Source organism: Podospora anserina, chromosome 5, assembly GCF_000226545.1.
Source record: "Podospora anserina S mat+ genomic DNA chromosome 5, supercontig 1".
NCBI classification, from domain to species: Eukaryota; Fungi; Ascomycota; class Sordariomycetes; order Sordariales; family Podosporaceae; genus Podospora; species Podospora anserina.
Window position 1 is genome coordinate 549,323 of NW_001914837.1, and position 27,617 is coordinate 576,939.

Sequence of the window (27,617 nt, forward strand, 5' to 3'; positions counted from 1 at the left end):
TGAAGGGGGGGGGTTAATACTGTGGTTTTGGGTTTTTGGGGTGTAATTCTTGGTCCTCTGGTCTTTGGGGGGGGGGACATACATATCACTTTTTATATATCTTCTTATTGGTTCTTTTGTACCTACTTGCTGATGTCAAAATAACTGATGGAATGGGGATTCATATTGTCATATTCTCTTATACACTCGAGCAAACTTCTAGCTGTCTTGCCTTTTTCCAATGTCACGCCAGCCCAGGCAGCATCAGCATCATTAGTCCTTCTTTTTCCGTCTGCTGTCAGTGACAAACGTCGTGGAAAGGCTCTTCCGCAGGCTCTCCCTCTTTCTGGCAAGCATTTCCTTCCTGATCCGCTCTTGTTCCTCTTCCTCCAGTTTCCTCTTTCTCTCCTCCTCCTCCTCCTCCAGTTTTCTCTTCCTCTGCTGCTCCTCTCTCTCCCTCTTTTTCTCCTCTGCCGCCCATTGCTCCCTTGCTTTTTCCTCAATGTCGTCCTGCATTTTGCGAACTCTTTCCCTGGCTTTGTCTTGCGGCAGATCGTAGCTCCAGCTTTTGGTAGAATCGCTGCTGCCATCGACGTTGGGCTGATAGCCTCGGCCCCAGTCGCGGGTAGAGTACATGTCCTTGTGGGCTTCGATGTCGGTGTAACCGTCCTTGAAGCCGAGAGTGGTCTCTTTGATGTCGAATGAGCAGTTGATAAAGTCGTCCTGCCCGTCGGTGAAGGTGGCGGACCCCTCGATGATGTGGATTGCGCCCCGCTTGATTCTGATGGAACTCAATATCTTCTTGGCGTGGGCCAAACCCTCCTCTCCGGTGACCTTGATGGAGCCGTCGTTGATTTCGATATAACCCTCGGTGATCTTGATCTTCGCGTCCGTGAGGCTGATCAGGTCCGGATTGCCATCAGCGTCGTCGACGTTGATCCCCCGACGAGAAACACCATCTTCAAAACTGATGGACACCGTGCCGAGATCCTCTTGGAAACGCTTCCGGTCGTCACGGTGCAGAAAGTCAATGTCGCCGCTGACCATGTTGACGAAGCCGGTCTTGATGATGATGGAGCCGTCCCGCTTGTTCAGGAACCCGCCCATCACGTCAATAGAGCCTTCCGTCTCGATGCAAATCGCGCCATTTTTGATGTTGATGGAGCCCTCGCTGAGTTGAGCCTCCTCGGTCTCATTTTCGGCGTCATCGGCTGAAGCGTGCTCGGCGTCATCGACCAAGACGCGTTCACCGACTGACTCCTCCTTGCGCAGGGAGGCGTCGATCTCATACTGAACTGCAGCCTCAAACATGCTCTCGACGTCCTTTTGGATTTTGAGCCGCTCCCGCTCGGCCGCTCTCCGTCGCTCCTCGGCTTCCTTTTCCATCTTCCTCTCGTGCCGTATCCTAGCTTGTCGCTCCTCCTCCTCCTTCTTCCGAGCCTCGGCCAACTTTCTTTGACGCTCTTCTTCTCTCCGTGCCTTCTCAGCTTCTTCTCGCTCTCGCATTTTCCTCTGCTCATTCTGGGAGAGGAACTTTTCCATGAGTCGTTTGAGCATTTCGTCCTCCTGAGCGGTAGTCTCGGGCACTGGCTCCTCGACGACGGGTGCCGGTTTCAGAGGCGGCTTGAACACGATTTCGGTCGCAAACGTCTCGCGCACTTTCTCGTCCCAGTGGTTAAAGATGCGGTCGTATAGCCTCCGGCCCATCAACGAGACGATAACAACTGTGTCTTGTTTCATGTTTGCCGAAACCTCCTCCAATAGCAGCCGGGTCGGTTTTTGCGGGAGCTCTGTCGATACGTGGATCACGATTGTCGTTCCACGCCATTTCTCCAGTGCTCTGGCAATGAGCACTCTGCAGTGGTTCTCTGCCTTTTCCGGGAGGAATTTGGAATAGTCCTTCGGAGGCCATGCCTTCTTGATGATTTCGGCTAGCCAGAGCTGCTTTACTGTTGTGCTACGAACCCGCCCCGTCTCCTTGAACTTCTGCGCTAGCCTTTTCGCAGCAGCAGCCATGCGCCGCTTTTCGTCCTCTGTGTTTTCGATCTGTGAAAAGACAATGGCTGTGCGGTCTTCAAAGGGCCAACGACCCGGCGGCAAGTATATCTTCTGGTGGCCGTGGTAATAGGCGTCGGCACGACCAACAGCGGGTTCCCCAAACGCCGGACAAAAGGAAAGAAACTCTCGAGTGGCCGGGCCATGATCGCCTGTCGGGTCAAGGCGGTCGATTGATTCTCTAGTCAAGGCAAACCAGCGGTGGGGAAGCGGAGTGCTCAAGTGCTTGACCGGTATGGTGAGTGCCCCGGGTGCCAAGACAGGGCGGCTGACTTCTTTCTGGAACATGCGGGCCACCTTGGTGATCGGGAGGTTGGGATTCTCCTCGGGTCGGAACTCGTACTCGATGGTGGGGGTCAGCTGCCAGGGATCCTGATCTCCCAGCATGGGTTCTCTGTCAAGGTCGGACCAGCGAATGCTGAAATGGTTGTTTTTCGCATTCAAAGCGCCAGTGCTAGTAAGCTAGACGGCCAACGCTGCGTATTAGTCGGCCGTGCAAGACAAGATGATTGGGTATAAAAACAAACCATGAAGACGTCCACCGTCAAGACTGGCTCTTGTTTTGGATCATCCAGCCTCACTGACAGCGACACGCGGTCCAGCAAGATGACATAGTGCTTTAGATTCAAGGCATGCACAACGATGCCTCGCTTGTAGATGTATGGCCTTGAGGGCAGGCCCCAGGCTACGTCGTCACGTTTTGCTTTCACTGCCTCTTCGTGTTCCTTGAGCAAACGAAGATAGATTGTTTGGTCCCATGGTAGAGTCTTCCACTTGTCCTTGCTGTGTAGCCACAAATTCAGCCATCTCCGCTGCGGCCGAGCATTGGCAAGCTTCAGTCGAGAGGCCACGACAGTAGCAGCTGGGAGCCGGCGGGTTGGGCATAGCAGTATCAGCATGGTGGGCGAGGAGGGATCTGAAAAGGTATCATTTTCCGGGATGTTGCCGTCGCGAGCTTCCCAGATGGTTTGAGCCTTGGACGTGTGTCGTCGTGCCGTCGTGTGGTTGCTTGTGTTTGAGAGAGTATATATACATATATATATATATACATGTATATATGTATATATCTATATATATATTTTTTTTTGGATCTTGGCAACACGTGACGCAGCGAGATCTCTTGCCCCACCAGCCCGCTCGCTGGAAAATGGGAAATTGATCTTTTTCTCCCTGTCCCTGTCCTGCGCCTCGTGCTTCGCCACTGGCTGTCCCGGCGACACGGCCCCATCACGTGTGGCCAGCCAATGAGCTCCCATGACAGGCCTCGCGGCCGCCAACCGGGATGCCCTCATCATCATTCGAGGCCAGGCGACCTCACATGAGATTTGGAGAGCAAAAGAATAAATACGATACACATCCATCGTTTGCCGTCATTCAACCACTCTCATCTTCCACACTCTGAAGTTTATCAGAATCAACAACACCGTAATACAAGATGCACATATCACCACCCCCACCACCACCCCTCCTCCTCCCCTTGGAGGAGACCACCCTCATAAACCACCACCACCAAAATAACAGCACCCACAACCTCACCCACGAACTCCTCATCGCCTCCCTCGCCATCCAGCGCGCCTCCCTCCTAACCAAACGCGTCCTCCAAACCCTCACCTCCAACAACAACCCCTCACCCTCACCAACAACCTGCCCCTCCACCCCCGTAACCGGCCACCCCTTCTTCCCCTCCACCACCACCTGCCTCAACCCAACCTACGACCCCTCCTCCCGCCGCCTCTCCATCGCCAAACCCGACGCCTCCCCGGTAACGATAGCCGACTTTGCCTCCCAAGCGCTCCTCATCTCCACCATCCACCACCATTTCCCGTCCGACACCTTCATCGGGGAAGAGGACTCCTCCTCCCTCCGCCACAACCCCGACCTCTGCTCCCAGGTCTTTGATCTCGTCTCCACCACTTACCTCTCGGACCCTGCCGCGGAGGCGTTGCTGGGCCCGCGACCGGGGAGCATACCCGAGATGCTGGGGTTGATTGATCTGGGCTGTGGGAGGGGGACAAGGGGGAAGAGGTGCTGGAGTATGGATCCCATTGACGGGACGAGCGCGTTTTTGAAAGGGGAGCAGTACGCTGTTAGCTTGGCGTTGTTGGATGGGGAGGGGAGGGAGCTGATGGGGTTGCTGGGGTGTCCTAATCTGGGGATTGGGGTGGTGGTCGGTGGGGGGAGGATTGAGGAGGGCGAGGTGGACAGGGAGGGGTGGGGGGTTATGCTGAGTGCTGTGCGGGGGGAGGGGTGCGCACTTGTGAGATCGATGGGGAAGGCGGGGTTGAACAAGGTTGTCAAGAGGATCAACAGGCGAAAGGGGAAACAGCGGGAGATCAGGACGGAGGAGTTGCATTTTGTGGATTCGAGGGTGAGCTGTGCTACGGATAGTGGGATGGTGGAACAGCTTGCGAGGAGGGCCGGGGCGGGGAGGACGGGGGAGAGGACCGAGATTTACTCTTCGCACATGAGGTATGCGGCTATGGTTTTGGGAGGGCGGGAGTTTGCCCAGGTGAGGTTTCCGAAACGACCGAAAGGGGAGGCGGCGCCGTGGTGCGTCTGGGATCATGCGGGTTCGCAGCTCATCTACACGGAGTCGGGGGCCGGGAAGGTGACAGACCTGGAAGGGAGACCGATAGATTTTGGGACGGGGAGGAAGTTGACGAATAACTGGGGGCTGATCACGGCCGATGAGAGCGTGCATGGCAAGATACTCGAGCTGGCGGGAGAGGTGCTGAAGGAGGCGGAGAGGTAGAAGGATCTAGGGTTACATTTTCTTCTCGACATCACATGGGCAGGCGTTTCGGTTCTAGATGATACCCCTCATGATAGACAGATATATACACATTACGATTAATTGTCAGATTGGCATCATCACACTGACTTCCACCTCCACATGTTTGCAATCGTGCTCGCCCGACTCGGCCGTCTTCCTCCCTGTGGTTCCGCGCCGGCGTTCCGATGCAACGGCAACGCCCCGCTAGCCAGAGCAACACCATTCTCCTGATCTCTGATCTCCAGTTCTCTTCGTTTTTCAATCATAAACTCTCGCAGAGCACGCGGCGAGGCGTTTGACAACTGTGTTGCAGCTCGGGCAGACTGTTTGCCCCCGACCTTGTTCGCAGCATCAAAGATGGCCCGGAATGCAGAAAAAAATGCTGTCCGAGCCCAGGTGTTGAATGCGAGAGCCAGTGAGGCGCAGATGACGATACTTGACAGGACAACTGTGGCAGTACAACGTCAGCCGCTCGGCCCGTACCTACAAAAGTCCGTATTTTGCTCCAAAAACTCACACATGTATACAAGTTGGGTACTCAGCCTCATGTAGCCCTCGTTTAACTCTTGCGCGTTCATGCCAAAGAAGGTGGCGAAGAAGGAGAGAGGAAGCTGATGATGTGCGCAGCTGGTCAGCACCCGTGTCACAAGGCTATAATATAGCGGGGGGCAGTGAGGAGGACAGGTCAGCTTACGAAGAAAATGGTCACCACGGTGAAGACGACAATCGATCTGCCTTGCACAACGCTCTCGTCTGCCCTGCGGATGGCGGCCTTGGCCTCGATAATTCCCGACTGCTGTTGCTTCATGTCGAGGAGTTCTCGCAGCTGCAGCAATTGCTGTCAGTATACCCAGATCCGCGATAACGATGTGATAGGAGACAGTCACCTGGCTCCGAGTATTGGCCTGTCTCTTCTCCAAATTCCAAAGCTCATCCCGGCGTAGTTTCATGTCCTCAATCAGAGCCGCTGCCCGTGCGAGAGCAGGCTTGAGATCAGAAGGGCCCTGAGATTCCGAGCTCATGGCCCTGAGCGCCTTCTCAAAGTCGCCCATCACGGTTATCTGCTGGGTGAATATCTCTTGCATGATCTGAAGTTGGTCTATGAGGTTCTGCGCCTCCATCAGCACCGACCATTCGAACTTGATGTTGAGAGACTTTCTCAGCAGTTCCTCTGCCGTCTGGAGTGGGTCTTGGGTGTTCATTCTCTTGACATCTCTTCCAAAACGTTCGTAAGCGTCGGTCTTCTTCTCTGACTGGACGCCTTCCATGTTAGTGGCTGGTTTGCGGGCGCACTGCTAGGTTGGTGAACTTACAATGCTTGAAATGGCAGAACTAAACATGTCTACCACTTCGGGTCGGAGGTCTGGCTTGGTACGGTCGAAGAACACTTTGGAACATTCGTCAATGATGATCAACGCCAAGTCGTAGACCGAGGTGATCTGGGCATGGTCGATGGCTCCCAGGTGATCTCGAATGGCGCGATGCACAGCAGACGGGTCTGGCTTGTTGCGGCCCCACCGTCGGGGAAAGGCAGATAGAATGGTGTCTGTAGCTTTTCCTTAGCAAAAGTCTGGAGCCAAGTCGTAAACAAGCAGCTCACTCTCGTCCAAGATCCACAGCCATAACTGGTCAACCATCACCACCCTTGGGATAGCCTCTGGGTCACTTCTCATCTGCGTGGCCCGGTAAACAACTTGTTGACGATCTCTCTGCGTTGTGTCGTCCGCCGTCCAGTAGTAGTATTGCTCAAGCGTCCTTCGTGGGTGAAGGGGCGATGGTGAGTAAAGGTGGTTCGTGATCAGGCGCCAGTCTGCCGCTTCGTCTATGAGCTGATACAGCTTCGACGCCTGCCACAGGTAGCTCCCGAGAGGCGATTGCGGCCTCCATGATGGGGACCCTTCGTCCCACTCCCCGAATTCCGACGTGGTGCTGTTCATTCGTTGAGCTCGGGCTCGAGCTCTGTCGACAACGCTGCCCCAAGTCCCTTTCCGCTTGCTCAGACGCTCGTAGGCAAACTCCTCTTCGTTCTCGAGTCGTGTCTTGCGCATCACATTGGTCATTCTGACAAGCCTCTTCTCGATTTCCCAGTGCAGGTAAGGCATCTGTACCTCCGGTCAGACCATGGGCAGTTGTCAGTGTCATCTGGAGGAGGCTCACTTACAAAAAGCACAACATCTTGCAGCTGCGAGGAAGAATGATGATACGCGTGTGTTGCAGACGCGGCCGGAGACCTGGCTCCCTGCTTCGGCGGAGGGGACGGAATAAGAGCGCAACGGGGGCGTATCTGGCGTGAGTGAGGAGGCATGTGACTATCGCCACCGCCTCGTTCTTGGCCGTGCCACAGCTCGCGCTTCAGAAGCTTCTCAGTATTCGACTCGGACTTCTTGGCCCCCGGCTGGAACAGCTTCCTCTGGTGCAGTCCTCGGTGAGCGTCAAACCGAGAGTCGTCTTCGCCATAGTATCGCGAGATGGCATCCTTGAGCTTGGTTAGCTAGCATACAGCGCCACGGACCGCATGGTCTGCTCCGTACCTCAACCCACTTCATGTTATTAGCCTGAAGGTGAAAGTATCGTAGCTTTGTCCGGTCTTGGCTTCGTCTCAACGGTGTTTGCTTCTTGTCGTACAGAAGCTTCTGCACAGCAATCTTTTGGTGTGGAAACCTGCCATGGCAGAGGGGATGGTCCAAGTCCACGCCGCCTTTGCCCTTCTCAAACTGAATCAGCCAACCATTGTAGCCGTAATTCGACACGGTGTGGTCATCGTCGATGCTGTCTTCCTGCGAGTAAAGGCCCTCAATGTAGCTGTCGGGTGCCACTGATCGCTGAAGGCTGGTATACTGCTGAGTCGGCCATTGCTGCACTTGCTTGAGAATGAGACGGTCCCGGTTATGCTGCTGCCGGCGGGTTCCAGATGACCTGGCAATCTCAACCTCGATACGGGGAAGATCCTCCTTGCAACGACGAGAAGCTCTCTCTCTCCAAGTGGTGTGAGCTCGCTGGAGAGACTCGAGCAGCGTGATCCGGTCAGATTGGGAGAGCCGATGGCCCGAGAAATAGTCCCTCAAGAAGCCGATGCGACGCAGCTCCTTTCTGACAATTTCTTTCTCCGGGCCGGAAAAGCTTGCATAGAGATCTTTTCTCCTGGAGAACCTGGCGGCGAGGAATGCTGCCCATGCGTCGATGATAGGCACGGGGTCAGCGTACTGGTCCTCGACGATGTACGGCTGCATCTGAGTTCACGGGCCTCAACGACGCGAGGGTGGTTTAGGGTGTCCCCAGCATCTGCGACGGAATAGTTGAGAGATGGATAGAGAGGAGGTTGGTGCTGGAGTTGGCGAGATTGTGGATGCGTTGTCGTGCAGAGTTGCAGATGCTGCGGCCCAATCCGAATGGCATGTTGCAGTGCAATGGCGAGACTTGGCGGGGTTCCCTCCAGCTGCACGTCGGGCGTCCTGTCACGTCCTATTCGCGGATACGGCGTGGCATGTTGGGGGCTTTGCAGCAACCATTGATCCACCTTTCCTTCTTCCGGAGGGGGGGCTCTGCAGCATCGTAATCTTGGTCAATTGCTGATCTCGGACACTACATCAAGATACACGATTTAGAATCCTCGACCTGCTTCTGTTCCTGGAGACCTCTCGTCCCGGTGCCACATTGTGACATGACTGTGCTCGAGAAAGGCCCCGAGTCCAGCTGTTTCAAGTCCACACATGTTCTTGCACCTGCTTTTGCTCCGGTTCCCTTGTTCCAAAACATTCCACCCCTTGGTTCATTATTCGTGGCATCATTAGGCATTATCATGTTGCGTTTAATCGTCTCGTCATCCTCCAAGCCGTCGCCGACAACCTTGCTGATCAGACGAATCGCACCCGCGCTGGCGCTGTCGGACCGTCAGCACTAATTCAAGGCAAAGAACAGAAGAGATAGCAGGAAGGAAAAGCTGCAGGTTACCCAGGCTTGACAGAAAGCGACGGAGATGAAGATGGACTGCTCGTACTGGGAACCGTGATGTGGGATTCGCCTGAACAAGTTGAGCAATAGTCGTTGCTATTATTCGGCGCCCACACTACTTCCACAGGCCGAGGTGCAGGTATTGGGTAGTAGGTACCTGAATACCACCACGCGTCCCAGTAGCAGCGCTTCACTGCCCAAAAGAACAAGAGAGCAAACACGGCGCTTCCCAGGACGGCCAGCAGGATCACCACTCCTGATGTCTCTTCGGGTGTCGGTGGTGATGTGGATGTGCCATCTCGCAGGGCGAGTTTGGCTGTGGTCGATGAGGCATAGTATCCTGGTGGCATATTGTCTGTAGTCATCCCCGAGGGCGTGTGCTCGAACAGGGTACTCTTCCACCGGGCAAGGAGAGGGTTGTTATTATCGAGGGCATTTTATGAGGTTGGCCCGAGAGAGCCGCAGCCCGGCCCGGTTGTTTGGTGATTGCCTTGGGAGCACCAGAGTAGCCATTGTTGCGCCATGCTCATTTCTGCAGTGGATTGTTGACATTGGTTGCTAGTCGTGGTCAACCGCATTTGAGGCTACACCTGGCGCCCTTCAGGTACACCTCACGGTTTGTCAACCTTGATGTTGAGATAAGCCTTGGAGCAGAGGGGCACACCACCCACCCTAGAAGGCTGATGGCGCAACTGGTGTGTGCCCCATGGCCTAGAGAGCCAACTTGCACTATCTTCTTCCCTGCAAGATATGGCGCTTCAAAGTTAGCAGCAGATAGTTTGGTGGGTTCTCTTATTCATCTGTCAACAACCCCTCATTGGCTCGCTTGGCCGATCACATCGCCGCCAGCAGATGCCCCCCACTCAGCGCAAACAACGGGCACTGGAATGGATGAGGTGACGATTCCATCCCCTCTTCTCTTCTCTTCTCTTCTTCTCTCCATCCAACAGTCTTCCGTTGGTCAAAATGGACGTGGACGGAAAGCGTCGTCTGCCTCTTCAACAGCCCGTGCCTGGGCGTCCGCGCTGGCAAGGGCGCAGCAGGCCTCGGAGGACAGCTCGGAGAACAGCCGGCCTGTTGCTCTCAGCGTGTTTGTGCTTTATCGCGTACGCCCAGTGGAGGCAGCTCCAACACTCACCATCTTCTGTACCGCCGGCCGGTTCGGACATCACAGTACACGGCCTCTCGGTCAAGCGCCTGCAGGACGACCTTGCCACGTGTAGTGCCCTGCGCAAGAAACCTCAGGATCCCATCGGCCTCGGACGCAAGAAGAACAGCCGCTACATCGACGGCCATGCCCCCACGCTCGTCAAGAACGCCACCGTCTGGGTTGGCGAACCAAAAGAAGGCACCGACCCCGAGGCTGCTCGCAACGGAAAAGGCTACGGCTGGATCCACTCTGATGTCTACCTGGAATACGGACTCATCAAGAAGGTCGAGGCCGCCATCGGCCTGTCCTCTGTCGCGTCTGACACCATCGTGTTCGACGCACGTGGCCGGCCCTTGACGGCCGGCATCATCGACATGCACAGTCACGCTGGTGTGGGATCGCTGCCTAGTCTCTGGGGCAACGAGGATACCAACGAGATGTCGGCCAACATTAGTCCCTTTGTGCGTTCCATCGACGCCCTTCACCCAGGTGACCCTCAGATCCAGGTGATCAAGTCCGGCGGCGTAACCACAAGTCTTGTGCTGCCAGGGTCCGGAAACAACATGGGCGGTGAGGCATACGTGATCAAGCACGCTGTTGGAAAGGCTGATGGGAGAAACGAGACAAGCGCCGCCGACCTGCTGGCTGACCCTGACCGGAACTGGAGGTACATGAAGATGGCGTGTGGTGAGAATGCCAAACGAGTCTACGGAAGACCAGGAGAGGCGGGGCCAATGAGCCGGATGGGCGAGAGCTGGGACTTTCGCCACGCCTTTGAACAGGCAACCAAAGTGGTGCGGGAGCAAGATGACTGGTGTGACGCCGCTGCGGCCCATGGCGTGCACAACCACAGGAGCTACCTTCCACAGGAGCTAAGGTGGGAGTCGCTCGGTGCTCTGTTACGCGGCCAGGTGCACCTGAACACGCACTGTTACACCATCAGCGATTTGGAGGCGTTCATCGACCACACGAACGAGTTCAAGTTCAAGCTCCGAGCATTCCACCATGCCCACCAGACATTTTTGGTCCCCGAGGTGAGTGCTTGTCTGTGACATGATGGGTGTGTCGCCTCAAGACTAACGGTCTGCCAGATTCTCAAACGTGCCTATGGTGGAGACCCTCCTGCCTCCGCTTTGTTTGCGGATAACATGTATTACAAGGCCGAGGCCAATGTTGCGAGCGAATTTGCTGGGAAAATGCTGTGGGACAGCGGCCTGACGCCCATCTATGTCAGCGACAACCCGGTGTTGAATGCCCAGCATGTTCTTTTCGAGGCTGCGAAAGCGTACAAATACGGTCTGCCATACCATGCGGCTCTTGCTTCCGTCACCGCAGCGCCCGCAGAGCGCCTCGGGTTCGGGCAGCGGCTGGGGAAGATCAAGCCCGGATATGACGCCGACGTTGTGGTCTGGGACAGTGACCCGTTGAGCGTCGGTGCCGCGCCAGTCCAAGTTTGGATTGACGGAACAGCCCAGCTCAGGGACCCAGTGGAGTTGGACAAGCCGGCCGTGGAGCTTATCGTTCCCGACAAAGATCTTGCCCATCTCCCAGGCGAGCCTGTTCAAGCGGACGAGGTGGTATTTACCGGGGTGACTCATGTCCTTCTCGACGAGACCAGTGTGGATCGCAAGATCGGTGCCAAGGGCATTGCTGTGGTCTTTTCCAAGGGCCAGTTGACCTGTCTTGGGGACTGTCAAGACGAACTGCAGGCCGCCACCAAGTCGAACACCCCCGTCATCCAGCTCAAGGACGGATACCTGACCGAGTCCTTTACGGCCTTTGGCTCCAAGATCGGCCTCAACGCTATTGATGCAGAGGATGATACCGACAACGGGCCGAATCCCAATACGTTTGTCCGAGCAGAGGACGGTCTAGTTCTCGACAACCAAAAGACAAACGCGTCCTACACGTATGGTGTCACCAAGGCGATTTCAGCTCCCTCATTCAGGGGTGGTTTCAGTCACCATGGCACGAGCGTGGGGTTCTTGACCGGCGCAAAGACGGTGGTGGGACAGGACGCTGTTTTCGCAAGTGATGTGTCAGCCCACTACACTTTTGATACTTCAGTCAAACAGGATGGCACGCCCTCTATTTCGGCCGCTATTGGAAGCCTTCGTCGGAAGCTTTTGGAGGCCCACGCTTCGCTGAGCTCTGATGAGACGACAAAGGATGTGCACTCGGAGTCGGCATTCCTCCAAAAGGTGGTCAATGGCTCTCTGCCTCTTGTCATCACAGTCCACAGCGCCGATACCATCGGGGCTCTGATCAAGGTCAAAAAGGCGGTGGATGAGGTGACGAAGGCGTCTATTCGACTGGTCATCTTGGGTGGTGCTGAATCTTGGCTCGTCGCCGAGGAGCTGGCGGCTGCCAAGGTCGGTGTGGTATTAGCCCCCTTGCAGTCGTATGCTGTCAGCTGGGATCAGAGGCGGGCTTTGACCGGTGCTCCCCTCACCAACGGAACCGCGGTTGACAAGCTGTTGGAGGCTGGTGTGGTGACAGCCATCGGGTTGGAGGAGGACTGGCTGGTGAGGGACTTGGGCTTGCTGGCTGGGATTGTGTACCGGAACGGCGGCGGCAAGGTGGATGAGAAGGGAGCCCTTGACTTGGTTAGTGGTAACATTTACAAGCTTCTGGGACTGAAGCAGCCTGGATCTAAGTCGGGACATTTTGTGATCTCCGAAGGGAGTCCGTTGGATATTGGGTCGAGGGTGAAGGCCGTTGGGGGCGGGGCTGGCCAGGTCACGATGTTTGCCAAGTAAACATTGGCGTGTGGTTTCATTCTTGTCGGTGATAATACGAGACATTCACGTAATGTGTAGGTAGCCACCTGTAGCCGCTTGCTAGGCATCAGTGTCGATGTTCTGATGTCTGTGAACAGTCAGTCAACGTTGGCCGACGCTTGGTTGCCTGAACTCAGGGGATTGGCCAGCAAACAAGTGAACCAGTGACGTTGCGGGGCAACTCGCTGTGGACCCAAATAGCTGTGCTTTTAGGGGTTTGGTCCCAGTGCTCACTCAGCACATTAACTGCTCACGACTTCCAAGGACAACCATCAGGATCCTTTTCGCTTCTCTCAAACTCTTTATCTTTGCATCCTCACTGAGCTTGAATAGATATCAGTCATCATGGAGCAATTTCTCATCGACAACGCCGACCGCTACAAGGAGCTGGTTCAGGCCTTCAACCCCAAGCCCGCGGCTCCAGTCAAAGCGGATTCAACAAACCCCGACTTTCTCGTCAGTACTCGCATCAGACCACTGCTGCCAGATGAGATCTCTCAGGGCTTTCTCGAGGGTGTCTGTTCACGGCCTGGTGGTGCGAATATCGTCGACTTGCACGAGCTCAAGAAGTCAGTGAGGGGGCTGCCTTGTCTGAATGTAAGTCACTGTCAATCAGTGCTTGGAAATAGTGCAAGCTTTTTAACAAGAGCAGTCCTTCAGCTACCGGGTCGACCGCGTCTTCGGCCCCGACAGCACCACTAAGCAAATCTACGATGCCATTATCCAGCCCCTCGTCCCCTGGGCCTGGGGCGGAGGTGTAAGCACCATGTTCGCCTACGGGCAGACAGGATCAGGCAAAACCTTCACCGTCAGCGGGTTGGAGGAGCACGTTGCAGAAACGCTGATGGATGGTACCCTAGAGGGAGAAAGGAAGCTGTGCATGTCTGTTATTGAACTAGCCGGACAGACAGCCTTTGGCAAGCAACCACCCCTCCCCCCCTTGACCCCCCAACTAACGCCAGGCGAGTAGACCTCCTCAACTCCCGCAAGCAAATCTCCATCCTCGAAGACTCCCTAGGCAACACCCAGCTCGCCGGCGCCCAAGAACACCCCCTCACGTCCAAGGCCGACCTTCTTTCCCTAATCTCCACCGCGTCTTCCCTCCGAAAGACGGCCCCAACCCTCAAAAACGACTCGTCCTCCCGCTCGCACGCCATCTGCCGCATCCGCATCGAGAACCCCTCTATTCCGGCAGCAGAAGATGGGCTCCTCTACCTCATTGACCTTGCCGGGTCGGAAGCCGCCCGCGACAAGTCCACCCACGACGCGGCGAGGATGAGGGAAGCGAGAGAGATCAACACCAGCCTCTCTGTTCTAAAAGACTGCATCAGGGGGAGGGCGATGGTTGATCTTGATCCCGGGTCTGGGAAGAAGGCGCATGTGCCGTTTAGGCAGAGCACACTGACGAAGACGTTGAAGCATGTGTTTGATCCGAGCCCGGTGGGGGGGGTGAGGGGGGGAAAGACAGTTGTGGTGGCGTGTGTGAATCCTTGCTTGGCGGATACGCAGGCCAGCAGGAATACGTTGCGGTATGCGGAGTTGTTGAGGGTTACGGCTGGGCCGGCGGGGAAGAAGGTACAAGAATATGATGAGAAGAGGCCGGTCACGTGGGGGAATGGGGAGGTGAGGGAGTGGGTGGGGAAGAATGTGAGTTTTGATGGGTTTCTGAGTGTAAATGATATGCAAAGGCTAACAAGGCCGGATGGGATGGTGACAGTCGGGAACCCCTCCTGTTGATGGAAACGTCCTCGCCCCGACGGAATCGGGAGCGCAGCTTTTACGGTTGCCTGTTGGGGAGTTTGTGGAGAGGTGTCTCAAGACTCCGGGGGTGACGATGGAGCAGGCCACGGCGTTTCAGAGCAAGTTTTGGCAGCTGCATGTTGATAACTTGCGCTCTCAGTCCTCTTCCCAGCACTCCAAAGAGAAGCCTGAGGTCAAGTTGACGAGGATGGAAAGACTTTACTCGAGCGCGGATATCGAAGGGCCGCCGCACGCGAGGGATGTCCCCTTCAAGGAGAGGATTAGGCCGGGCATGGTTGTCTCTTACCGTTCAGTTGGGAAAACTGGGGGGGCGCAGATGGGGACGGAGCAGATGGGGGTTGTGCTGTCGAGGGCTGATGCGGTGGGGGAGAGGGTGAGGGATTTGACTGGGGTGCAGGTTAATCATGGGGGGGAGAACTTGGGGGAGAGGTATCTCTGTGCGATGGTTGTGCCTGCTATCTTGCCGGGGGCGTATGATGTTGGGCTTTGGATGCAGGTGGTGGTTGGGGTTGGGGAGATGGAGGCTGAGGTGGTGCTGGAGTGGGATGTGGCCACTCGATATTATTATTTGACTGTGTAGGGAGGTGTTGGACTGATTTCACGGTGATGGAAGTCATCACCGGCATATGCAGACGATTTCTCATTTCCCCGCTGCCAGTATCGGTATCGATGACGGTCGGTAGGTTGAGTTGTGTTGGCACCACCTTCCGTTCTCTCTCATACTTTTTTTCTCCATAATGGGTGAGAGATTCTCTTGGTGATTGTGATAAAATGGTACTATATCTCGTCGCTACATAAGGTACAGTAGGGCTGCACATCTCCCGCATACGACGCGTGTTTTTTCCCAACAGGATTCATTACCGACGCTTGGTTCCGACATACAACGCGAGCGCCGGGTGGACGGTTCCATATTACTTGCTGCACCGGCCAAAAGGCGTTGATAGCGCTTGGGTGCAGGTTAGAATACCCGGATGAGCTGTCACTGGTGAGTAGACGAGAGCTGGTTGACCGTTGGGTTGGTATGTTCTCGGCACTTTGGACGGCGTTCATTCGGGACAGAGTATTATGTAGGAGAGGTGGGATTTGCCCCTGCATACTGCGTCTTGACCGGTTTGGATCATGGTTGGGGGGTCACTTGCTTGTGCATATTCAATCTTGGGTATGTGGAAAAAAGAGACCTCGGGTGATCTTGAGGCTGACGGCAATCATCATGAGATACTTGTTTGTTTTCGGGATGTGGGTTGTGAGAGAGAGGGAGAGAAAGGGAGGGCAAAGAGACATGTGACTTTTACAAGGGTACAAGGGGGTGATTATCAGTGCCCCTGATCCTTGCCCTGTGTATGCGGGCTTGGCGGGCGCTGATTCTCTTTAGCGCAACGTCATTTGATAACGTTTTCGCGCAAAAGGGGCCGGGCCGTCAGAGGATTGTGTGTGGCTTGCGGGTGCTGAACTGGTTTCGGTCAAGACACGCGAGAGTGGCGTCTTCTAATGCTGCATGGAAGGTTTCGGGGGATGGCTTCGGTGTCTTTTCTAGAAAGAAAAACACGAAGCCGCGCAAGAAAGGAGGTCAACGGAGAGACAGGCTGACTGACACGCTGCTTGCCAGACACCCGACATCTGTCAACCACGAGGTTATCACCGCTCAGACAGCTTAGTCCCAGGGCCTTTAGCCGTACCGTCATGCTGGAACGAGGTTGGCTGTGTATGTACGGCAATCAATTGAGGAAAGTGGTATCTGTTTGGCCCCTGGACGACACTCTCTCACACGTGGAGAACAGCTTACTGCTGGGCAGGCGAGACACCCCACATCAAAACCACCTTGCACAACCATGCCGTGCAGACAGACATGTTGGACCAATCACGCCCGGCTCAAGCGCAAAAGAGCTGGTGGTTCGATGTCTCTTCCCAGCTGCCAACCGGACGAATTTGGTAGCAGATCCGACACCTGTGGACGCCAACCTCGAGAGAGGATGACGGGGCTCCAGTCGAGATCCACAGAGAACATCTAGACCCTGTTGATCTCTCGTTTGGGGGTCACTTTCTGGCTGCCGATCACGTTTGGCGACTTGAGCCTCTTTTCACCTCAACATCTTCGTTAACATCACTTTGCGCCGAGGCAGCTCGTTGACGAGCCTCAAGCAAGACACCTGCTCCTCACAACAGGAGCCATGAGCCAGCAACCATGACTCTCTACTCGTCTCCGCCTCCGGCACGGCCCTTCAGCGAGGACAAGCCGACTCTCTTGACATCGTGGTGGATCACGCTGCTATGTGCCTTCATCATTCTCCTCCGTCTCGTGGGGCGGTTTGTGCGGGTCGAGAAGCTGTTTGGAGAGGACAAGGTCGCCGCCCTGGTGTTGATACCCCTCTTCCTGCGCATGGCCTTTGTGCACCCTATTCTCTTGTTTGGAACCAACAATGTCGAGTTGAACGATGAGCTGGACTTGTCGGACGAGGGGCTCCGGCGGCGGGCCATTGGGAGCGGACTGGTGCTGATCAGTCGTATGCTGTACGCAGTGGTGTAAGGTCCCTCGACAGTTTTGGGCAAGCAACTCGGTGGCTAACATTATGTTTCTCAGACTATGGCTGCTCAAGCTGGTTACTCTCGAGTTCTTTGATCGCCTGGTTGGACTTTCTGGGAGGAACCGCTACACCTTGCTCCTTCGGTCGATGCGCATTGCTTTGGTCGCGACCTTTGTGGCGGTTGTCGTCAGTGATCTTGCGGAATGCCAGCCGTTCGCAAAGTACTGGCAGGTCAGTCCGGACCCGGGACCGCAGTGTCGTCAGGGCTACGCAAACCTCCTCACGGCATCAGTTTGTAACGCGGCTACTGACCTGCTGCTGGTTGTGTTCCCTGTGCCCATTGTCATACAAAGCCGACTGCCGATGGGACACAAGTCGCTGCTGGTTGCCCTCTTTTGTCTCCACATCTTTACGGTGGTGGTGACCATCTGTCGGGTGCCTCAGATCATCAGCGAGCAGGGATACCAAGCGACGAGGACGACATGGGCTTCGGCCGATATCCTGATGGCAACATTTGCGGCCAACGCACTTACCATCGGGACGTTTATGAGAGACAAGGGTGTCAAGAAGAAGAAGTTCAAATACGAGCCGACAGAGTCGCAAAACAGAAGAAACTCGAGGAAGGATTCGATGGCCATCTCGAAGAAGCCGTCCTGGGATGAGGATGATGACATGGAGGCGGATTATCCTGAAGGAAAACGCGGAGGGCTGAGTCGTACAAAGACGCCCGACATCTCCTCGACACCAGGAGAGATCGAGCAAGCCAAGAGGGAGATCAAGTCCCCCAGGGTGCACCACAGCAGTCGGTCAGCCAGCATGGACTCGCTGATTCCTAGGGGTCGACAGACACCTGCCACCCAAGTGGTCAAGACCACCACTTTTGAGATGACAGTCTCGTCGTCTGATGACCAGGAACATGTTCGGTGCAAAAAGCAGGCCCACGTAGGGCTCTGTCTGACACCCATTCACGGGGTGGTGACAGCGACGGCAAACGGACGAGGGAGGGGGTCCAGCATCCTTCTTCGCGAGATGAAACCGATGCCAGACGCTCAAAACGAGGAGACGGAGCAGCAACAGCGCTGACGGGTAGATGTGAGGTACCTTATCCTACGATTAGTTTTAGTGTTTTTAGTGTTTGCTTTCTGAACATGATGATACCTACCTGACCTTTGTCGTGATTTTGCTTTTTCCCAGGTGGAGTGTGCGGCGTGCCCTGAATCCTGCGGGGGTGCGGGCGGGGGGGGATCATCGTTTGTGGAGCTCCCTCCCAGGCATGACACAAGACTCTCCAGCGGCACGACCCTCGTGGCTCGTGGCATACCAGGTCCTGGGCCCACAGGCAGTTGTTGCATCTCATGAAGATCACCTCGGCCGGATCCCACCGCTCTTTTTTTTTTTGTTATTCTATGCCCGGACAATAGCTGATGAGCTGGATTTGGGGGTGGGTTGTTGGGTTGTTGGGTTGTTGACGGTGATCACCACAGTCACTGATGCTTGTCTCTGCTACGGCGGAGTAAGAGACCTCAGCAATCTCAAACAAGGCCTTTGTCATGTGCGCCACAGGCATTGTTCCAAGTATTAGACCCCCCCTTTCCAAGCAGCAGCACGGGCAGCTCCCGTCACCCACACTCTCCCACAGACTTCGGGAGCAGAGGCACGTCCATCAGGTACACTTTGAGGTCTCAGACCCGAAAACCACGCAATCGGTTCCCAAAAGGCGCTAATGCAACCCAGAGCAAACCCCTGTCGGCTTGGTTCAGGCGACTGCAGTTGTTGGTGGAGGGCGGCACGGTGGGGCCACCGACACCTATTGTTCGTCGGGGACCCTCGATTCGCTGCGACCCCAGCAATCTTAGGGTGATGGCAATCATGGTTGGCATCATTTCGCCTTTTATCCTTTCCTTTGTCCTCTTGCATTCTGATGAGATATGTAGACAGCCTGCCGATAGGACAGTGTTGACACCAGCAGCATCAGTCGACACTCCCGTCCAACAGGGGCATCACCACCACCTCTCACACCCTCAACGGCTGGATCGGCAATCCTCCGAGGTGACAGTCAACCGACAAGCACCCCCAACTCGGAGACTCCAGCAGCGGCAGCAGTAGCAGCAGCAGGCAGTGCGGGGCAAATATTGGCAGGACCGCCCATCTTTTCTTATCTCTCTGACGCCGCTAGACGACAAACCCACGACACCCACCCACCCGTCATCTCCTGCTGCAGAAAATTTCCATGTTGGATTCCCCATCTCTCACATACACGCTGTCACCGTCACCCTTCACGGTCCGTTTATTACGCTGTGGAAATTTCATTAGCTGCTGGGACAGACGGCGTTGCGAACGGCAGGCCACCACGGCTCTTATCTCCTAGGGTGTCCCCATCTACAACAGACCCAGCGCCAGGGGTTCTCCACGAACACAACCGTTTATCAGTGGACCCGTCACCTGCCGTTGTCTCCGTTTCTTGCCCGGTATTCGGGGGGCCACTTTCACTCAGCTGCCAGGCCGAACAACGCTATTGTCGACGGTGGGATTCATCGCGAAAGAAAATCAAACAAAACAAACCCGGAGCTCACCAACGCATGGTAATCGCGGGCCGTTGAGAGACACGGTTGTGCAACCCACCATCTCGCCGTCAGACCCGCCATTTTTGATCTCGCTCGCCATCCCCGTCGCCTTCAACATTCCAATGATCCGACAGAGATGACCCTCGACCGCGACATTGAGATGAGCCAGCTGGATCGCACCCGCAGTCTAGCCGAAGGCAGCACCTTCACCGTCCGGGGTCAAAGTCGGGCCTCGGATCCTGATCATCATCATCATCATCATCATCATTATCAGCATCACCACCAGAACCACCACCCTCATAATACCGTCGGTGTAGGTGCCGGAGGGATGAAAGCTCGCGTGGGGAGGTTCATCGACACCTTCCGCCGGGAACACCCAGACAACGTCCGCTACCACGACGACCCCAACTTTGCGCTTCACGTCACTGACCCAGAAGGTGGCCCAGGCGACTCACCGACGACAACCAGAACAACAAATGGGTTTGGCTCTGCTTCGGGGGTGGCGGTGGTGAGGCAGCATAATGGGGAGAGGTACTATGACTTACGGACGGCGAACTCCAGGACGGCGGGGACGTTGCTTGCGCGGGAGCTCAAGGGGAGGCATTTGCAGATGATTGCGATTGGGGGGTCGATCGGGACGGGTTTGTTTGTTGCGAGTGGGAAGGCGTTGAGTGAGGGGGGGCCGGCGGCGGTGTTGTTGGCGTACATCTTTGTGGGCGTGATGCTGTATTGCACGGTGCAGGCGTTGGGGGAGTTGGCCGTGGTGTTTCCTGTCGCGGGGTCGTTCTCGGCTTTTTCGACGAGGTTTCTGGATCCGAGTTGGGGGTTTGCTATGGGTTGGAAGTAGGTTGTTTTTGTTGACCGTTTTTCTGTTGATGGGGAGACATCCCGCGTCACCCTTTTTCTTCCGTTGTTCCGGTGTTGCATGCTAACGTGGTGTGACTGAAGCTATGCCTTGCAGTGGATAGTGGTGTTACCGCTCGAGATTATTGCCGGCGCCATGACTATCGGTTATTGGAACGAGAGTCTGAACAAGGCCATATTTGTGGCCGTGTTTCTGGTGGTCATTGTTGTCATCAACCTCTTTGGAGTAAAGGGGTACGGCGAGGCAGAGTTTGTGTTTGCCATTGTCAAGGTTACTGCTGTCGTCGGGTTCATGTGAGTTTCGCACGGGTGCTTACCTGTTGGTGGAACGTTGCTGACCACCCTGTTAGCCTTCTCGGTATCGTTATCAACATCGGAGGGACCCCCGAAGGCGGCTACATCGGCGGCAAGTACTGGTCCGACCCGGGCGCCTTCAACAATGGCTTCAAGGGCCTCTGCAGCGTGTTTGTCACGGCCGCCTTTGCCTTTGCTGGCACGGAGCTGGTCGGGTTGGCTGCCGCCGAGACAGCCAACCCGCGAAAGTCGTTGCCTACCGCCATCAAACAAGTGTTTTGGAGAATCACACTCTTCTACATTGTGTCGCTTGCGCTTGTCGGTCTCCTGGTGCCGTACAACGAGCCCAGGTTGCTTGGTGCTACTAGCATCGCCGACGCCTCAGCCAGTCCCTTTGTCATCGCCATCGAAAGCGCAGGCACGACTATTCTACCCAGCATCATGAACGGCGTCATCCTTGTGTCCGTCATCAGCGTCGGCAACTCTTCCGTCTTTGGATCCTCCCGAACACTCGCCGCCCTCGCCGAGCTGGGCCAGGCGCCCAAGATCTTCGCCTACGTCGACCGCCGCGGCCGTCCACTAGTTTCCATCCTCGCAGCATCGAGCGTCGGTCTCCTGGCCTTCATGGCCAACTCCAAAGTCCACAGCCACGTGTTCGACTGGCTCCTCGCCATATCAGGCCTGAGCAGCGTCTTCACCTGGGGGAGCACCTGTCTCGCCCACATCCGCCTCCGCAAGGCATGGGCGTACCATCACAGATCAGTCAGCGACATGGCCTTTCGTGCTCAGGGGGGAACGATCGGCAGCTGGATCGGCCTGTTTTGCAACTGTCTCATTCTCGTCGGTCAGTGCTGGGTGGCGATTTGGCCCATTACGAGCGAGCCGTTGACGTCGAGTCAGCGGGCCGAGAATTTCTTTTTGCAGTGTTTGGCGATCCCGGTGGTGTTGTTATTTTTGATCGGGCACAAGCTGTGGTACAGGACGAGCGTGATCAAGGTGGAGGACATGGATATTGATACGGGGAGGAGGGATTTTGGCAGACTCGGGATTATCAAGGCGCAGGAGGAGGAGGAGAGGGCGAGTTGGCCGAAGTGGAAGAGGGTTTATAGGGTTATCTGCTGATGGTTTGGGGGCTGGGGCGTGTACATATGAGTATATAATTTGGGGGAAGGGTGGTGGTGATTGGTTGTAACTTGAGATGAATCTCGATGTCGCAGAGCATTCGTCGTGCTCTCAGGTGTCTTCTTGACTATCAAGATTCCCACTGTATGCCGGCGGTGAACGTTCCGGTAGCCACAAACGCCACCATTCCACCCTCACCCTTACCATCATCACCCGCTCTCACCCTGACAGCCAACACCTCGGACCCAACCACTCGGTACTCGGGTATGAAGCCTAGTGTGTAAGGTATTTAGGTCAGATCTAGGATTGGATAGGTAAGTATTTTACACTTATTGTAGGTTATGCCTTCTGATGAATGGGCGTTGATTGCCACGGCATTTACACATGAGAAAGTGAGTGATGGGTGGTGGGAGCACCTGTCCAGCTTCCTACACCTGGCAACAGACTGGCAGCCGTACACGGTACTTGTAGTACTTCCAACAGCAGCCCACTATCCGACGGCCAAATGGCCAAACGGACCCCGAGACGGCTTTCGTAGCCCATCACCCCACGGGTTGGTGGGTGAGCTTTTGATATTTTCGGCAGACCCTCTTAGGAGGAGTAGAGACTCTTTCTCTTTCGGTCTTGGTCAGTCCCGTCCCTCCACCGCATCACGACATTTTTTAGCTCATTGCAGAAAGGTTTTCTCGGCTCAAGAACTTATATTGTTGCCGAATTCTGTCTCACACTTCCCTAACCTCCAGACGAAGCCGCGGCAGCCCGCATGTTTCCGCACCGGAAAGCTCGACGTGGACAATATTGCACCCAAACGGCCGTCCTCCTGGAGGCGCACCAAACCTCAACATGCGCATGGCATCCACGCACGACCTCTGTCTCTCTATTTTCTCCTGCTGTGGTACACAGCACTGTCGCAACAAACAATTCAATGCCCGAGAGCTGCTGACCGCCTCTGATCATCTGCTTCTTTTTTCTGGAACCCCAAGTCACGGCCCTAAAGGGAAGGTTGCAGCGCTCGCTGTGGGACAGACAGACCCCGGACCGGCAGTTGGAGCTTGGAAATCCGGGGAAAGGAACACGGCCGGGCATCTCATCATGCATTCCTCCCAGCCTCCGTCTTTTTACCAAGCTTTCCTCCTGTCGCACAGGCAGCATTCCCCGCATGCTGTCCCACGGGACGCCGAGGAGAACACCCCATCATGCGGGTGGAGGAATTGGAGACTCTTGGTGGGTTGGGGTACCTACCTTGATGATCACCACGTTACAGCCCAGCCGTGTTGTTCGGTCACGGGAGGCAGCTTGCTGGGACCGCATGCTCACCACATGCGAACACGATGGTTCATCCAATCTATCTTCGCATCGCCGGTGGTGTTGAGGTGGCACCGCGGTCATGATGATGCGATCAGATATCTTTTTGGCGAGTCCAATTATCTCCTCCTCTCCTTGCCCTTGCTTCCCACATGCCGGTCAGCTTGCTCTGGTGTTGTTTGCTTTTTGCTAGCTTCCATTGCAGAATGGCGTTTCTCTGGATCGCCTCTCTTGTGTTGTGCTCTCTGTGGGGGGCACGGGGACAGACTGAACGATGTTCGGGTTACGAAGCCATCAACGTGCTGAAGGCGGACTCGTATCTGATTGCAGATCTTGTTCTCATTGGCAACTGCAGCTCTCACAGCAGCGACATCGAGAACCTGAGGTTGCTTGTCGAGTACCAGACAGGTAAGCACGTCAATGTTTTTGTCAAGTATCACGATGCCGTCTAAGGTCACTGACTCGAACAGACTCACGGCTGCATGTCCTCATCACAGATGCCGATTCCCAAGTGTTTCAAGTCCAGGAACACGTCCTCCCGCGACCGAGAAGCGAGAACGCGTCCTCGAACAGCTCTGGGTTGCAGTTCAGTTTCACCCAAAGCCCGTTTGCCTTTAGCGTTACAAGAGCGTCGACAGGGGAGACCCTTTTTGACACGGCCGACACGCCGTTGATCTTTGAAACCCAGTACATCCGACTCAGAACTCGCTTGCCGTCGAATCCAAATATTTATGGGCTGGGCGAACACTCGGATGACTTTCGCCTTCCAACATGGAATTACACCCGCACGCTATGGAACACGGAATCGCCCATGATCCCAAACGGGCTCAATCTCTACGGCTCGCACCCGGTGTACTTTGACCATCGGGGTGAGTCAGGCACGCACGGCGTGTTTCTGCGGAGTTCCAACGGCATGGATGTCAAGTTGGGCACCTCGGACCAGGGACAGCAATTCCTCGAGTACAATGTGATCGGCGGCGTATTCGACTTTTACTTCTTAGCAGGCCCGACCCCAAGAGACGTCAGCAAGCAGTATGCCGAAGTTGTCGGGCTCCCAGCGTTTGTGCCGTATTGGGTCTTGGGTTTCCATCAGTGCAAGTATGGATATAAAAGCATTGATGAAGTTAGACAAGTTGTTGACACTTACGCGGCTGTTGGGATCCCATTGGAGACGATGTGGGGTGATATTGACTACATGAGCGACCATCAGGATTTCACCACGGATGGGAGCCGTTACCCCCTGGAGAAAGTTCGGCAGCTGGTTCAGAGTCTGCACGATAATGGACAACACTATGTTCAAATCCTGGATCCGGGAATCCATCGAGCTGGTGGTTACCCAACCTACACCAGAGGCGCCGAACAGAACGTCTTTCTCAAAGCAGCAGATGGCTCATTTTATCGCGGGTTTCAATGGCCCGGCGAAGTGGTTTGGCCTGACTGGCTCCATCCAAACACACAGGAATGGTGGACAGATGAGATCAGGAGGTTCTACGACCCCAACTCAGGCGTCAACGTCGATGGGCTGTGGGTTGACATGAATGAGGCGAGCAACATGTGTGAAAGCACCAGCTGCTTTGCTTCAACATCTGCTCGAACCTGGGTTGCCAACAAGGGTATCGCGGTCAGGAAACGTTACGGGGACCCAGTTCCATTTCTTGGAGTGCCAGAGAGAGATCTCTTCAACCCCCTGTATCGCATACAGAACCGATGGGGCGACATCTCCAGCAAAACTTTGTGGACGAACATCACCAATGCCGACGGAACCCACCAGTATGATACTCACAACTTCTACGGCACCATGATGGCTGGCGCCACCCGGAACGCCCTGCTGAGCAGAAACTCGGCTGTCAGGCCCTTCGTCCTCACTCGATCGACCTTTGCTGGCGTGGGGAGAGTGGCAGCGCATTGGTTCGGTGACAACGCTTCTAGGTGGGATCATTACCGAACTACTATCCGCCAAATGTTGTCCTTCACTGCTCTGCACGCGGTGCCCTTTGTTGGCTCTGACGTCTGTGGCTTCAACGAAAACGCGACGGAAAAAATGTGCGCCCGCTGGGCTTTGCTAGGCGCTTTCCAGCCCTTCTACCGCAACCACGCAGATATCACGGCCAACCGTCAAGAATTTTACCTGTGGCCTTTGGTCACCCAAGCCGCCAAGAAGGCGATTGATACTCGTTACAAGTTGCTCGACTACATGTACACCTCCCTCTGGAAAGCGAGCGCTGACGGCACGCCCAACGCCAGCCCGCTGTGGTTCTTCTACCCCTCGGATAGCAACACGTTTGGCATCCAGAACCAATGGATGCTTGGAGACGCGTTACTTGTTTCTCCAGTTGTTGACGACGACTCCCAGAGCGTCAGCTTCTACCTTCCGGACGATATCTGGTATGACTTTTGGACTTTTGAGCAAAAGGCCGGGGGTGGACAAACGCACAGGTTGGACGGGGTACAGTGGGATGAGATTCCTGTTCACATTCGAGGCGGGACTATCCTTGCTATGAGGACTGAATCAGCGAATACTACTGCCCAGTTGAGGGAGAAGAACTTTAGGATTATTGTTGCGCCGGGGAAGGACGGGACTGCCAAGGGGGAATTGTACTTGGATGACGGGGCCAGTTTGGATGTGGGGGGGAACAAGTCGGAGATCGGGTTTGTGTGGGATGGGCAGAGCTTTGCTGCGAACGGGACGTTTGGGTTTGAGACGGATGTGAAGGTTGAGAGGGTTGTTGTTCTCGGAGGGGAGGGAGGGGAGGTTGTTACGCATGAGGGGCCTTGGGGGTTGGGAGGAGGGTTTGGGTTTCATTTGTAGAGAAGGGAAGGGGTGATGAAGTATTTGAATTTTCTTCTTGAACTTTCTGCTGATACTATTGTGAGTTGGTTCCGGGTGTTCTTCTTGTCCATTTTCACGAGAGATTGCCCGTTGTGAAGCTGCTCGTAACCAAACAGTGCAGGATGCGGCTCGAAAATACAAATGGCAATTGTCTTGAGGTCCAATAAATAGCCCGCTTGTTCCATCTTTTTGTTCGGCAGTCAGAGGTTGGTGTCGCAAAGCGCCAATGCTCATGGCCCCTTATTCCGGCCTCTTGCCAAACCAAACGCTCACAATCAACACAGACAGACGTCCACATATTCCACTCCCATATCATCTCCTACATTCTCCCCACTATCAATCATCCACACCCCCCATGCTTCAAACACCTACACCTTTTAAACCCCTTCTTAACTATCCCCTTCTAGGTCGAGGTAGAGGGAGGGGGTGGGGGGGGGGTGATGCTGGGAGAGAGGGCAGGGTTTCTACCAGGTCTTTGGGGGCGGCCTCCGAATCGATGATGGTGACGGAGGCGGGCGTCCGGGGCTGGCGTTGAGAGGACTCGTCGGAGTACTCCGTTATGACGAATATACCAGAAGATGGCGGTGGTGTTGTTATTCTCGGCAGCAAGAAGCAAGACAGTTGTGAAGAATGAGGATATCGTGGGTCGCTATTCAGCAAACGATGCCGAATAGACGATGCTCTCAACAGTAGAGTTTTGTTCCCCTGAAATAGCCTTCCATTCCCTAGAAGAGGGCCATGTGAATCAAGCTCAGATCCACTGGTGCAAAATCTCTTCATTGCTCCTGATTTGGTCCATGGTTGGGAGACGACGGGATAGATTGTGGTAGATAGCGATGCCCTGTCTTGGCAGGTCTTGATGAAGTGGCTGTGGCTTGCTTCATGTGGCGGTTGGGGAACTCAACTTGTGCTTTCCAACTTTGAGCAAAGATTTTAAAACTGGCTTCTGGAAGAGGAGTTTTCTGAACTCTGGAAGCTGCTAACTGTGACTGACTCGACTCCTCAAACTTTGATCCTCTTCACCTTGTCCCCCGGGATATACCTCACCCACGGCTCAACCGACAAATCCGTCACCTCGTCATATTTCCCGTTCGTCACCAGCGTCTCAACCTCAATACCCTACCCCCCCCTCCCGTAGCTCGAGTGTTAAGTTGCGCTATTTCAAATACAAATTATCTGTTGCGTTGGCCCAATACCACTTGTTGTTGCAGGAGGATTTTATGGTGGTCAGCAGCACTCAACGCCGGAAACGGCAGTTGATCAAGCCACTAAACGGCGTCCATCCATGCCCCCTTGCTGTTTTGATGGGTACCTACCTTTAAGCACCCATGCGAAAAGTATAAATATGACCTTACAAAAGCTGTACTTATTACAACTCAAGCTTTATCGTTATACCATCTATACTTTTGAATCGCTAAGGTATCCTCGATGTTTTATCGAGTCAATCTGCACTCGAGTACACCTCGATTCATCTCACCCGGAGATGTCTATTTATCTCCGACAGCTCGGACCACAGTGTATGTGTGTGTGAGCATAGAGGGGAAACCACTCATCATTTCCATCCCCTTTCCTCCCCATTTTCACCCTTTCATCCATCATCACCACACCCCTCAAACCCACCCCCTCCCCCCTAATCCTCATCATGGGCGGCGCACCCCCCTCCCCCC

The 27,617-nt window shown here is 55.1% G+C and overlaps 9 protein-coding genes across 9 annotated transcripts; 6 read left to right on the top strand and 3 right to left on the bottom strand.

Moving 5' to 3' along the window:
- Positions 1–252: 252 nt before the first annotated feature.
- On the bottom strand, positions 253–2,421 carry PODANS_5_1500 (uncharacterized protein; the record flags this gene model as incomplete). Its single annotated transcript, XM_001904149.1, has 1 exon — positions 253–2,421. One exon carries the CDS (start codon positions 2,419–2,421, stop codon positions 253–255), a length of 2,169 nt encoding a protein of 722 aa, XP_001904184.1.
- A 1,048-nt stretch (positions 2,422–3,469) lies between these two features.
- Positions 3,470–4,786, top strand: PODANS_5_1490 (uncharacterized protein; the record flags this gene model as incomplete). Its single annotated transcript, XM_001904150.1, has 1 exon — positions 3,470–4,786. The coding sequence occupies one exon, from the start codon at positions 3,470–3,472 to the stop codon at positions 4,784–4,786; it is 1,317 nt and encodes a 438-aa protein (XP_001904185.1).
- A 119-nt stretch (positions 4,787–4,905) lies between these two features.
- On the bottom strand, positions 4,906–8,037 carry PODANS_5_1480 (uncharacterized protein; the record flags this gene model as incomplete). The annotated part of the gene is made up of 8 exons (XM_001904151.1): positions 4,906–5,255; positions 5,325–5,418; positions 5,502–5,633; positions 5,695–6,060; positions 6,121–6,353; positions 6,408–6,909; positions 6,969–7,283; positions 7,339–8,037. 8 exons carry the CDS (start codon positions 8,035–8,037, stop codon positions 4,906–4,908), a joined length of 2,691 nt encoding a protein of 896 aa, XP_001904186.1.
- Positions 8,038–8,389: 352 nt separating this feature from the next.
- Positions 8,390–9,123, bottom strand: PODANS_5_1470 (uncharacterized protein; the record flags this gene model as incomplete). The annotated part of the gene is made up of 2 exons (XM_001904152.1): positions 8,390–8,687; positions 8,759–9,123. The coding sequence occupies 2 exons, from the start codon at positions 9,121–9,123 to the stop codon at positions 8,390–8,392; spliced, it is 663 nt and encodes a 220-aa protein (XP_001904187.1).
- A 601-nt stretch (positions 9,124–9,724) lies between these two features.
- Positions 9,725–12,667, top strand: PODANS_5_1460 (uncharacterized protein; the record flags this gene model as incomplete). The annotated part of the gene is made up of 2 exons (XM_001904153.1): positions 9,725–10,942; positions 11,000–12,667. The coding sequence occupies 2 exons, from the start codon at positions 9,725–9,727 to the stop codon at positions 12,665–12,667; spliced, it is 2,886 nt and encodes a 961-aa protein (XP_001904188.1).
- Positions 12,668–13,033: 366 nt separating this feature from the next.
- PODANS_5_1450 (uncharacterized protein) lies at positions 13,034–15,029 on the top strand (the record flags this gene model as incomplete). Its single annotated transcript, XM_001904154.1, has 4 exons — positions 13,034–13,285; positions 13,338–13,566; positions 13,659–14,335; positions 14,406–15,029. The coding sequence occupies 4 exons, from the start codon at positions 13,034–13,036 to the stop codon at positions 15,027–15,029; spliced, it is 1,782 nt and encodes a 593-aa protein (XP_001904189.1).
- A 1,602-nt stretch (positions 15,030–16,631) lies between these two features.
- On the top strand, positions 16,632–18,054 carry PODANS_5_1440 (uncharacterized protein; the record flags this gene model as incomplete). The annotated part of the gene is made up of 2 exons (XM_001904155.1): positions 16,632–16,957; positions 17,028–18,054. 2 exons carry the CDS (start codon positions 16,632–16,634, stop codon positions 18,052–18,054), a joined length of 1,353 nt encoding a protein of 450 aa, XP_001904190.1.
- Positions 18,055–19,671: 1,617 nt separating this feature from the next.
- On the top strand, positions 19,672–21,815 carry PODANS_5_1430 (uncharacterized protein; the record flags this gene model as incomplete). Its single annotated transcript, XM_001904156.1, has 2 exons — positions 19,672–20,378; positions 20,504–21,815. The coding sequence occupies 2 exons, from the start codon at positions 19,672–19,674 to the stop codon at positions 21,813–21,815; spliced, it is 2,019 nt and encodes a 672-aa protein (XP_001904191.1).
- Positions 21,816–23,272: 1,457 nt separating this feature from the next.
- PODANS_5_1420 (uncharacterized protein) lies at positions 23,273–25,929 on the top strand (the record flags this gene model as incomplete). Its single annotated transcript, XM_001904157.1, has 2 exons — positions 23,273–23,528; positions 23,618–25,929. The coding sequence occupies 2 exons, from the start codon at positions 23,273–23,275 to the stop codon at positions 25,927–25,929; spliced, it is 2,568 nt and encodes an 855-aa protein (XP_001904192.1).
- Positions 25,930–27,617: the final 1,688 nt, after the last annotated feature.